Genomic DNA, 12,160 nt, shown 5'->3' with positions numbered 1-12,160 from the left:
CCACACTGCTAGTATGCCAAAATGCAGCACATTATGAACTAAGAATTAGATGAACTTTAGGGGAGTCATTCCTGTTTAGTACGAACAGAAGTTTAAATCTGCGGACACGGTTGTGGTTTCGTGCTGATACTTCCTGAAGTATTTATTGGATACTTCTTCCTTGACAGAGAACTTCCAGATCTCCTGACTGGATACATCCTGATCTCGTAACAGAGTATTCCTTGGACTCTTTACAGAATACTTCCTGCTGTGTGTTTTCCAGTTTAAATGGAGTCTGAGACTCGACCAGTCGGGCTATAAACAACAAGTTCAGCAGTTGTTTCTGCTGCTGAACTGAAAACCGACACGTTTCTCAGCGAGCCGTTTGTTGATTGATCTTCCTGCCGACTGATCGCGGCTTCTTCCTCCCCGATATTTCTGATTATTGCTGTTGAATGCCTCATCTGTGTTTTTGCCTTGCGTGTTTCTTTAGCCTGTGTTTGACATGTGGTTGTAGTTTTGATCAGTTTAGGCTTCTGCATGCATGTGATGGTGATGATGATGATGATGATGATGATGAAGATTTACGGTGCTTCTGAAAGCAATTAAAAAAAATTACAACAAGAGGCGGGGCTTAATCTCTGCTGACATATTCACGTGGAGGATGAATGTTTGACCTCCTAATCTGTGTACAGTTTTCTAATCGTCTGGGGTCGCCCTGACACTGATTGTGAGCTCTGATTGGTTGAGCTCTGTGTTTTAATGAAACATTTTTTTCTACAAGGGAAGAAGCATTTCAGATTGTTTCTATAAAACCGATCCAGGATCAATAGTGATGAGGCTCCTGCCGGCTGTGTACAGTTTGCTACCGCTGTGTAAATATGTGTCTGAAGATGATGATGACGTCGGTCTGCACTGGAAATGTGTTTTTATCGTGAGGAGGCAGGAGACCAAACGATTTTATCATGTAAAAATAAAGTTATACTTTTAACATTTCTGCGTGTCTGAGGGTTTTATTTAGCAAAGGCACAAAAAGTCTGTTTATAATGAGTTTGGGGTTTGCTAGTATTTATTATCCGTTTGGGGATAATCCTTCTAGGATTACACTCTGTATGACTTTATTAGTTAAAATAAAAACAAAAACATTATCAGCTGGTAAAATAGAGGACCCCCCCCCCACCCCCCCTGCATGATTGTGTCAAATTCCATAAACATCGGTCAATAATCAACCGAGATATCGAGGAACAAATTCTAAATCTCCATGTTAACAAACATTAATCGATCCGGGATCCAGGATCTCTGCTGGATCATCACCAAAGTGGAATCCTCTGTTCCTGCTAACGTTCCCAACATTTCCTGAAAACTTCGTCCAGATCCGTCCAGAACCTTTTGAGTTATTCTGCTAATAGTCAGACAGACAGTGGAGGTGTCAGGTTACGATGATGAAGACGGACGGAAATACTTTCATCACTGGGGGGGGGGGGGTGTGTTTCCCCCCCGCCCCCCGCCTCAGCGTTGTCGGACGTTGCGCATGCGCACGCCCGGGTGTCCGGTGTCAGACTGCAGCTGTTGAGACGGTGATCGGTTGGATGGAGGATGGCTAACTAATAAACGACGGACCCGACGGAGCCCCGGGGGGAACCGCGGAGCTTCTCCTGGAGCTAACCAGGCTAACGGGACTAGCAGGCAGGCAGGCCACTGGCTCATGTACCCCCCCCCCCCCCACACTGACCCGTTCTGTCCCGGCTCGGCTTCTGGACAATCCCCCTTTCGCACCCGGCCTCTGTTTGCGTTCAGACGACTAAACCAGCGGCCGGTGGACCGTGAGACCGCCCTGACACGGTTCGGTTCGGTTCGGTTCGAGGGCTGGGAGCCACAATGTTGATAGGTAAAGTAGCGCGGAACCGGGTCGGCTTTCTGACGCAGGAACCGTTAAAGCCGGGACGCCGAACGCCGAGCGCCCGCTAACAGGCTAGGCTAACTGCCCTTAGCTCTCGGTGCCGTCCTGTGACAGCTGCTCCCGGTTCAACCGGAAGGCAATTATAAAAAAAAGACATTAAAACCGCAGCGGCTCGCAAAATGGATTTAATCCGACGGAGCGACACAGACGTCTGACGCTAACCTTTAGCAAGCTTTCGGCGGACATAAATGAACTTTAACTCGACTTTAATGGAGACTTTTTCTCAGTTTGCTGTGGCTGAAGTCAGCGCGCTCACACGCCGGGGTCGTTAGCTAGCATGGACAGCTGGTCCTGCGTCAACCAGACTCCATTACGAAAAGACTCATTTCTTCATTTTCATCTTCCCCCGTTCGCTTCGTGACTTTAACTTAATCCTTTTAACTGAAGCAGCTCACGGGATGATTTAAATCCGATTTAAGTCTTTAACCTGGAGATGCCTGATGAACTTTAATCCGATTAATAATCAGATTCTACCTGATCCGTCAGCTGGAATCTGATTGGTGGCAAATCGGATGTTAAATCGGCCTGATTTCATTCACGCAGACTTTACTGTGTAACTGCGTGGATGAGGGATGAATGAGTGAAAGTCAAGCGGGTGCTGATGAAGACGATGACTGACCGCTGATCTTCCTCTCCGCAGCAGTCGGAGCAGGAAGTGGAAATGCCGGCGGCAGCAAGAAGCACCGGCGGCGAGGGAAAAAACATCGGAGAGTCCGAGCAGATGAGAACCGGTGAGACGCCGACACACACACAGAGGCTATATTTAGCTGTGTGTGTGTGTGTGTGCGTGCGTGCACGTCACACATGCATGGTCTGTGCAGTCATTTATCTTCCTCGGCTGCTGACCGGCCTGGCTGTGAGGTCACGTGATCATCCGGTTGCCGTTGGAACCCAATCACAGCCGCGTGTCCTTCCGTTTCAGGCCTGATGATGTCATCGTTCGTCAGGAACTCCGCCCCCCCCCGCCGTTGCTGCAGAACGACACCCAGCCCTGCCGTCAGAACGCACCTGAGACCGCCGCGGCGGCCCCCCGGGGCTCCGCTCCAGCACCTGAACGGTGCACGCCCCCAGCCGCCTTGTTGCCGAGCGATGGCCTACTGCTGCCCCCCCCGGGCGTGCCCCAGCCTCACTGCCCCCCTCCCCAGAGCGCCGCCACCTCCTCACCACCGTCTGTGGAAGAAGAGGACTCGGTCAGAGTCAAAGTTCCTCCTGACGGTTCCCTTCAGAGTCCTCTGATCATCAGCCAATCACCTCCCACCGTGTCCCAGGGCCCCGCCCACAACTCGTCATCGCCAAATGCCATTACCCAGAAGCCCTCCAGAGTTCTTCACAGAACCGACACTCGGACTCTCTCTGCTGACCAATCGCCTCCAGCTGTACCAAACGATCTTACCCACAATGCATCTGAACGTCCGCGTGTTCCTGCCAAAGATCCTCTCAGCCCTCCGTTAAAGCCCGCCCACCCTGACTCCTTTCTACTGACCTCAGTGACCTTCACCTCCAGTGGCTCCTCCCACCTATTCTCGCCTGTCTGCTCCGCCCCTGGGCTGTGTTCACTCGACACCCTGGGCCCTCCCATTGGTCTTCTTCCCCTGATGCCTTCAGGGACACCTCAGCTGATGACGCCTCCTCTCTCTCCAAGTCCACTCCCTCCAGAGTTAACTCCGCCCCCTGCTCAGCTGCTGGGCTCTGATGACGAAGAGCAGGAAGACCCGTCCGATTACTGCAAAGGTGAGACTTCAGACCGCGTGACCCCGGACCGTTTCCCCGCGTGACCCCGGACCCTTTCCCCGCGTGACCCCGGGCCTTTTCCCCGAGCCGTGGCGCCGCGTGACCCCGGGCCATTTCCCCGCGTGACCCCGAGCCGCGGCGCCGCGTGAGCGGTCAGTGATGTCCAGTAACCGTCTCGGGTCCCCCGGCTCCCTTCATCGGCTTCTCCCGTCTCCTCCAGGCGGCTACTACCCCGTGAAGATCGGTGACCTGTTCAATGGGCGGTACCACGTGGTCAGAAAACTGGGCTGGGGCCATTTCTCCACCGTGTGGCTCTGCTGGGACTTGCAGTAGGACGCTTGTTTGGTCTCCCGTCTCTCCTGCTGCTCGTCTTCGCGTCCCGTCTGACTCTGAGTTTTCGTGTTCAGGAAGAAGCGCTTCGTGGCGCTGAAGGTCGTGAAGAGCGCTCCTCATTACACCGAGACGGCCGTGGACGAGATCAAGCTGCTCCGATGCGTGAGTCTCGCCCACAAACGTTACCGCCTGGTGCCATGACCCGTCTGCCTGACTGGATACCTGTCTGTCTGTTCACAGGTGAGAGACAGCGACCCCTCTGACCCCTACAGGGAAACCATCGTCCAACTTATCGATGACTTTAAGATCTCTGGGGTGAATGGAGTCCGTATCCTTTCTGCCTGTCGCTCGGTGCCGCCCCCCTGTGGGATTTCAGCGTACTGCCTGTCGGCGGTTTTCCTCAGCGTCTCTCAGACGTCTGTATGGTTCTGGAGGTTTTGGGTCATCAGCTGTTAAAGTGGATCATCAAGTCAAACTACATGGGGCTTCCTCTGGCCTGTGTCAAGAGCGTCATCCGGCAGGTGAGTCTCAGAAAGACACCGGGACCAGGACTAGGACAGTCCACAGAACCCCCAGAACCTCCAGAAGTGACTCGTGGTTCCTGCAGGTCCTCCAGGGTCTGGACTACCTTCACACCAAATGCAAGATCATCCACACGGACATCAAACCAGAAAACATCTTACTGGACGTCGACGACGTTTACATCAGGAGGCTGGCTGCCGAGGCCACCGTCTGGCAGCGAGCTGGAGCCCCGCCCCCTTCCGGGTCGTCAGGTGAGGAGCCAGCCGCGTGATTGGTTAGAACCGAAACTGTCGTTATTAGTTGTGTTTATTAAGGTAAAGCTTTATGACAAGAATGTGAAATAAAAAAATAAATCACCTAATTGATGATTATTATGATTATAAAATGATTTTAAACGGTATGGATTTTGATGTTTTGTATAGTTTGAGTATTTCAATCATTAAATTCCTTCTTTAAACTGCCATGAAATATTTTACTCTGAATACATTTAAGCCCTTTTAGTGAAAACGGGTCGAGACTTTGGACTTCTCCCATTTATCTATTGTGATGGAGTTCCAGTTTGCTTCTGGTGGTTTTCCAGCCGTGTTAGATTCGTGTGTTGCTATGGAAACGGGCGACACCATCGTTGTTGTGATGATTGAAAGTACAACGACCCCGCTGGATACTGGATTTCCTTTCGGGACTGGCATCTGGGTCTGGGATGTAGGACGCTGCTGTGGTCTTCATCCTCCTGGGTTCTACAGGGGCCTTTGAACAGGACCAGGTTGCACCTCCTCCCAGACCCAGTCAGTCCGCGGGCCACCCTTCACTTTGTCTGTCTTGTGACCGGTGTCCACATGACCGTGGCATCGATGTCTCTCCAGTCCTCGGTGTAACGTCTCACCTGTAGGTCGGTCCTGTCCTCCAGAAGCTGGAAGATTTACTTTTGGTTAGAATAGCAGAATCTTCTGATGGTGGTGACGCGTGGTCTGGGTCCTGGGTCCTGGGTCCTGGGTCCTGGTTCCTGGGTTCTGGGTCCTGGTTCCTGGGTCCTGGTTCCTGGGTACTGGGTCCTGGTTCCTGGGTCCTGGTTCCTGGGTCCTGGTTCCTGGGTCCTGGTTCCTGGGTACTGGGTCCTGGGTCCTGGGTCCTGGGTCCTGGGATGACTCTTGAGTTGGTGATGGAACGAGTGATGTGGTTTCTGTTCAGACACCGTCTCTGTGGTTTCCTCCCCATTATTGGCGGAGTCAGAAGAAGAACCAGAAGAATCGGACTCCAGGTTGTTTTCTTCGTTTTTACTTTACGCTGGACTCTTACTGGGACCTACGCTGGACTCTTACTGGGACCTACGCTGGACTCTTACTGGGACCTACGCTGGACTCTTACTGGGACCTACGCTGGACTCTTACTGGGACCTACGCTGGACTCTTACTGGGACCTACGCTGGACTCTTACTGGGACCTATGCTGGACTCTTACTGGGACCTATGCTGGACTCTTACTGGGACCTATGCTGGACTCTTACTGGGACCTACGCTGGACTCTTACTGGGACCTACGCTGGACTCTTACTGGGACCTACGCTGGACTCTTACTGGGACCTACGCTGGACTCTTACTGGGACCTACGCTGGACTCTTACTGGGACCTACGCTGGACTCTTACTGGGACCTACGCTGGACTCTTACTGGGACCTACGCTGGACTCTTACTGGGACCTACGCTGGACTCTTACTGGGACCTACGCTGGACTCTTACTGGGACCTACGCTGGACTCTTACTGGGACCTATGCTGGACTCTTACTGGGACCTACGCTGGACTCTTACTGGGACCTACGCTGGACTCTTACTGGGACCTATGCTGGACTCTTACTGGGACCTACGCTGGACTCTTACTGGGACCTATGCTGGACTCTTACTGGGACCTATGCTGGACTCTTACTGGGACCTACGCTGGACTCTTACTGGGACCTACGCTGGACTCTTACTGGGACCTACGCTGGACTCTTACTGGGACCTACGCTGGACTCTTACTGGGACCTACGCTGGACTCTTACTGGGACCTACGCTGGACTCTTACTGGGACCTACGCTGGACTCTCACTGGGACCTATGCTGGACTCTTACTGCACTTTCATTGGGGAACTGGTTTTTGGCCTTCTTTTTTTCTGACTGCTTCCCAAACTGTCTCCTGGCCTTCGTTTCCTCCTTCGCAGCTCTGACCTGTCTGTCTGCCTGTCTGTTAACTTCACAGCCTCTCCTTCTGACGTTTTCTTCCTGTCTCTCTCTCTTCCTCCGTGTCTCTCTCCCTCTAGTTAGCATGGCTCCCAAGGATCTACAGGTGAGTGTCCAGGTGTGCTGCCTGCTGTGTTCTCATTGGTTGCTGCGGTTTAATCTGCAGTAAAAAAAAGTGAGCTGATTGGACAAACGAGCCAGTCGCAACCTTTGATGGTAACCGAGTGTGTGTCAGTAACAGTGTGTGCATGTGCGTGAGCGCTAGTCTTTATTTACTTCACTTGTGGTGTGTGTGTGTGTGTGTGTGTGTGTGTGTGTGTGTGTGTGTGTGTGTGTGTGTGTGTGTGTGTGTGTGTGTGTGTGTGTGTGTGCGTGCGTGCGTGCGTGTGTAGGGAAGTAAACTGTCCAAGAACAGGAAGAAGAAGTTGAAAAGGAAAGCAAAGCGGCAACAGACGCTGTTAGAGGAGAGGCTGCAGGATCTACAGGTACGGGATGCTGTAGCGTTCACACACACACACACACACACACACACACACCTGTTACAGCAGAAGTTTGTGTTTGATCAATGAAAAGCACCTGAAGTATGTGTTCCTAAAAACTGATCATGAATCAATATCACTGATATACAGTAAAGATGGAGGAGCTGTAACTGACTCCAGGTTGGTTTCATTATAAATGTCTCTCACAGCAACTGGATGCCCTGCATTCTGATTGGCTGACAGGGTTAGTCTTTAGTTAGCAGACATGTTTGTAGTTCTGTATGAATTTGTCATTTGTATAATTTTACTGTTTGAATTGTATTGATTTTATAACCGTGTTCACTTTTTTTATTGTCTGTATTTTCTGTATTTCTTTACAGTTTTTGTATTATGTACACTGTAAAGCGTCTGAGTTCCCAGAAAAGCACTATATAAATAAAATGCATTATTATTATTATATTAAGTGACGACATGCTAAATGCTCTCATTTTGTCTTTTGTTCAGAGGATGGATAAAAAGGCTGATGATGATGATGATGAAGGTAACTATGAAGACGATTGGATGCGAATGATACGATGACATCACCGTGAGCTTTAGCACACGTCAGAGTCTGATCTGGATCTGATCAAAATGTTTCAAATGATAGGACTAGAGATTATTCTCGACTGCGAGGCAGCATTCACGGATATTGTAACGTCAGTCTTCTTTTCTCTTAGGCATTCTGGTTGTCAATGGCAACACTTCCTGCTCCACAGCTAACAGAAAAACAAGCCCCGAGTCCAACTCCTCCTGGCTGGCGGACAGGTGTAACGGCCACACGACTGGGCGGTACTCTAGTCCAGTCTCCGGCCTATCGAGCTTCTCCAGTTCTGTGACCTCAGCGACGTCCGAGTCGGTGGTTTCTACACAGTCGGGACACTCCAGCGGACAAGACGGTCAGAAAACATGCAGTACAGCATACTTTAAGGTGTACTTTATCCGAGTAGGCTGCCTGTGTGACTGTGTGATCGCTGCGGTGTGTTTGATGACTGTGTGATCGCTGCGGTGTGTTTGATGACTTTGTGCGATTTGTGCTGCCTGTTTGATGACTGTGTGATGGCTGCAGTGTGTTTGATGACTCTTTGTGCGATTCGTGCTGCCTGTTTGATGACTGTTTGTGTGATAGCTGCGGTGTGTTTGATGACTTTGTGCGATTCGTGCTGCCTGTGTGACTGTTTGATGACTGATTCGTGCTGCCTGTTTGATGACTGTGTGATGGCTGCAGTGTGTTTGATGACTTTGTGCGATTCGTGCTGCCTGTTTGATGACTGTGTGATGGCTGCAGTGTGTTTGATGACTTTGTGCGATTCGTGCTGCCTGTTTGATGACTGTTTGTGTGATAGCTGCGGTGTGTTTGATGACTTTGTGCGATTCGTGCTGTCTGTTTGATGACTGTTTGTGTGATAGCTGCGGTGTGTTTGATGACTTTGTGCGATTCGTGCTGTCTGTTTGATGACTGTGTGATGGCTGCAGTGTGTTTGATGACTCTTTGTGCGATTCGTGCTGCCTGCGTTTCAGACTTGACTGCGTCAGACTTCCTCTTCAGCCCTCTGGATCCTCTCAATGCTCACAAACTCAGAGTAAAGATTGCTGATCTGGGAAACGCCTGCTGGCTGGTGAGATGCCTTCATTAGCTCCTCCTCTCCCCCTCCGTCACTGAACATTCGACCAATGAGAGGCCTCCCCCCCCCCCCCCCCCCCGTCTGTTTCTTCTTCAGCATAAACACTTCACTGAGGACATTCAGACCAGACAGTACAGAGCTCTGGAGGTTCTGATTGGAGCAGAGTACGGACCGCCGGCCGACATCTGGAGCACCGCCTGCATGGTACGGACGGCTCGGACTTATTGATCTCCTGATTGGCTGACCATCGATTCGTTGACGTATCGATCGGCGTTTCAGGCGTTCGAGTTGGCGACGGGAGATTACCTGTTCGAGCCTCACTCGGGAGAGGATTACACGAGAGACGAAGGTAGAACACGCGACCTGCGTGTACTCGTACTGCGCGGGAGTATTGCTAGTACTAGCGTGTACCGTTCCTGTGCTCAGATCACATCGCTCACATCATCGAGCTGCTCGGCCCGGTCCCCGTGCCCTTCGCTTTGTCTGGCAGGTACTCCAGAGAGTACTTCAACCGGAGAGGTGAGGCCCGCGCTGGAAGCCGATTGGCCGCTCGGCCGGCGTTTTTCCCTCGTGTTGATCGCTCCGTTTCCGTCTCGCCCTGCGCCAGGCGAGCTGCGTCACATCGCCAGCCTGAAGCCGTGGGGCCTGTTCGAGGTCCTGCTGGAGAAGTACGAGTGGCCGCTGGATCAGGCGGCGCAGTTCAGCGACTTCCTGTTGACCATGTTGGACCCGCAGCCCGACCGCAGGTCGACCGCCGCCCAGTGTCTGCAGCACGCGTGGCTGGACGCGCGCACGTGAACGCGCACGTAGCGTATGCACGCGAACGATATTCAGCGTCTCCGTCATCGCTGCGTTACGGGAAATGATCGGCCGTCTTTTCTTCTACTCGGTTTTGTCTTCACGAACGCTTATTGATTATTGTTCGGCGTTTTGTTTGATTAGCGCGACGCACCGCAGGGATGGATCTGATGACGGTATTGATCCCTGCAGACAGTCGTCCTTCACCGGTTTCTATGTTCACACAAACTGTGCCTTCAAAATGACCCCGCCCCCTCCCGCTCTAACGATGACATCACCGGTTTTTCTTTTTCTGTGTGGAAAATGTCTTCTGACAAAATAAAAAAATGACAGCTGAGTTTATTATTGATCAGTGAGTGATACACGGCATTATAATGGTAGCATTATCAATCCGATCAGTCACTGCTAACGGCAGCTAACGCTACAAAAACATAATTCCAACTCGTTCATGTTTTAGTTAACTTCAGCTCGCAATGGACTCTGTTCAGTCAGACAGGATATGACATCACCTTCAGCAGATTTAATATAAAAACTATTTACTGGTTATTTTCTCGATGGAAACGCGAACCAGTTCACCGTCCAGTAAAAGCATGCGGTTTTCTTAAAGCTCAGAGGTCCCGGTACATGCCCCCCCCCCCCTCCCTGAGGTTCCAGCCCGAGTCGTCTTCACTTCTTTTTACGGACCACCGTCCAGCCGTCTTCATCCGGAGGAGGGGGGGGCGGCGGGGGTTGCGTCCTTACCGGTGGGCTGGACGAATGGCAGTCCATCTTCTGAACAAACGGACACGCCTTCATTAGTGATCGTGCTCAATAACACGAGTCATGTGACTGATGATGTCAGCAGCAACATGCAGGTAAACTCAGTTCCACCAGGCGAGGCCTACCTGCGTTTCGTCGTCGCTGTCGTCATCGGATTCTGAGGGCGGAGCCGTGACCTTCGCCCTCTGATCGCTTCTCTGCGTCAATATGTTGATGGTGTGTTTGAGCTGCTGCAGCGCCCCCTGCTGCCACTGACTGAACATCTGCAGCAAACTGGCAGACACCTGCAACACAGAGGTACGCCTGTTCAAGGGTTCATCTGAGCGGAGAAGACCAGCTGATCAATGGGGCTTGTTTTTTAATCCAATGTAACGGATGAACTCGTACAGGCAGTAAGCGGAAGATAAGGAAACCTGGTGGTGGAACCAGGAAGTGCAAAAGTGTAGTTGGCTAGAAAGAAGTGGGTCATTGAGAGGAACTGTGGTAGAAGTATCTCAGAGTCGTTCAGGACATGCAGGACAGCAGTGAAGTGTGCAGCAGGAGTAACAGTTTAGTGAAGAGGGTGAAGTGGAGAAGGTTGGGTTGCCGTGGTGACGCCTCACGGGACAAGAAGACAGTACAGTAGTAGTAGTAGTAGTAGTAGAGACAGACAGTAAAAAGTACCTGAGGTAAACTTCCATCGTCCACCACTGTGTCAAACTCCTGATCCATCAGCTGAGCAAGGAAGTCTTCCACCTCGTCCTGCTGCAGGTCAGCTGATCAACACACACACACACACACACACACACACACGCACACACACACACAATATATAAAATACTTCAATTTCCCCGCAGGGCATTAACTCATTGAGTGCCAGCCATTTTCGGCTCAGCAACATGCTGAGAGCCCGTTTTCACTCATTTTGCCCGGTTTTTCAAGTCCCACAGAATATTCGTTACTATGACTACGCACACATCAAACCTACGAAATGAAAGATTAAAGTCTCTTCTTTCGTGGGGAAAAAACGTTTCTACCATTTTATTGGCCGTTGAAGAGAGGCAGATGTCAATGTCAGGGTTGTCAGTGAATGTTTGGGTTATAAAAACGTCTCTGGCACTCAAAGAGTTAAGAGTACTCACTACTACTCTTGTCATTACTAGAGTACACACTATATATATATATTTAGGAATATCCTATGTACAATTCAGAATGTATTCGATAACTGATCAACTGACTTGTTACCTTGGTAACCTACCATTGTCATGGAAGTGCTGTTGGACAACATCCGCCATCCAATCAGCTTTTTGCTGCCCGTACACGCCCCCGAACCCATTGTCAACAGCGATCTGAACAAGCAAAATACAGTTCATGACGTAACAGCCAATCTGAGATCCGAACCATCGCTGCTGTCTTCAACATGACGTCACAACATTATCGTGGAAGCAGCACACAGAAATAACAGTCCCAGCAAAGGCCCGAGTACGTCCCTGTTAGCTTTAGCCAGGTTGCCTTACTCTATTAGCTTCGCTGTGCTAGCTTACAGTTTGCTACATTGTCTTTTATTTCCCTGTTAGCTTTAGCCGGGTTGCCTTACTCTATTAGCTTCGTTGTGCTAGCGCTAGCCTCCACAGTTACCTGGAGAACAGGCCAGCTTTGCAGAACCGCTCGGACTCCTTTAGCGAACAGCTCACGTGAAGCTGCGGAGGCCGCCATGTTGGCTCGGCGGGCGACATGCGACATGCGTCAC

General features: G+C 51.1%; 2 protein-coding genes across 2 annotated transcripts; one reads left to right on the top strand and one right to left on the bottom strand.

Moving 5' to 3' along the window:
• Positions 1-1,556: 1,556 nt before the first annotated feature.
• On the top strand, positions 1,557-10,009 carry srpk3 (SRSF protein kinase 3). The gene is given in 17 exon segments (XM_068745971.1): positions 1,557-1,867; positions 2,580-2,670; positions 2,862-3,670; positions 3,891-3,999; positions 4,078-4,165; positions 4,244-4,331; positions 4,418-4,524; positions 4,611-4,776; positions 6,815-6,840; positions 7,127-7,219; positions 7,718-7,754; positions 7,930-8,148; positions 8,771-8,868; positions 8,971-9,078; positions 9,154-9,223; positions 9,301-9,391; positions 9,393-10,009. Coding segments are annotated over 17 exon segments (2,490 nt in total). The 5' UTR covers positions 1,557-1,857; the 3' UTR covers positions 9,673-10,009.
• tsr2 (TSR2 ribosome maturation factor) lies at positions 10,006-12,133 on the bottom strand. The gene is made up of 5 exons (XM_068746015.1): positions 12,049-12,133; positions 11,669-11,759; positions 11,095-11,186; positions 10,557-10,715; positions 10,006-10,443 (listed from the first exon to the last, which is right to left on the bottom strand). Exons 1-5 carry the CDS (start codon positions 12,124-12,126, stop codon positions 10,339-10,341), a joined length of 525 nt encoding a protein of 174 aa, XP_068602116.1. The 5' UTR covers positions 12,127-12,133; the 3' UTR covers positions 10,006-10,338.
• Positions 12,134-12,160: the final 27 nt, after the last annotated feature.

The sequence above is a fragment of the Brachionichthys hirsutus genome, chromosome 2 (assembly GCF_040956055.1).
Source record: "Brachionichthys hirsutus isolate HB-005 chromosome 2, CSIRO-AGI_Bhir_v1, whole genome shotgun sequence".
Taxonomy (NCBI): domain Eukaryota; kingdom Metazoa; phylum Chordata; class Actinopteri; order Lophiiformes; family Brachionichthyidae; genus Brachionichthys; species Brachionichthys hirsutus.
The sequence above is the reverse complement of the archived record's forward strand: the minus strand, read 5'-3'. Positions and strand labels throughout refer to the sequence as shown.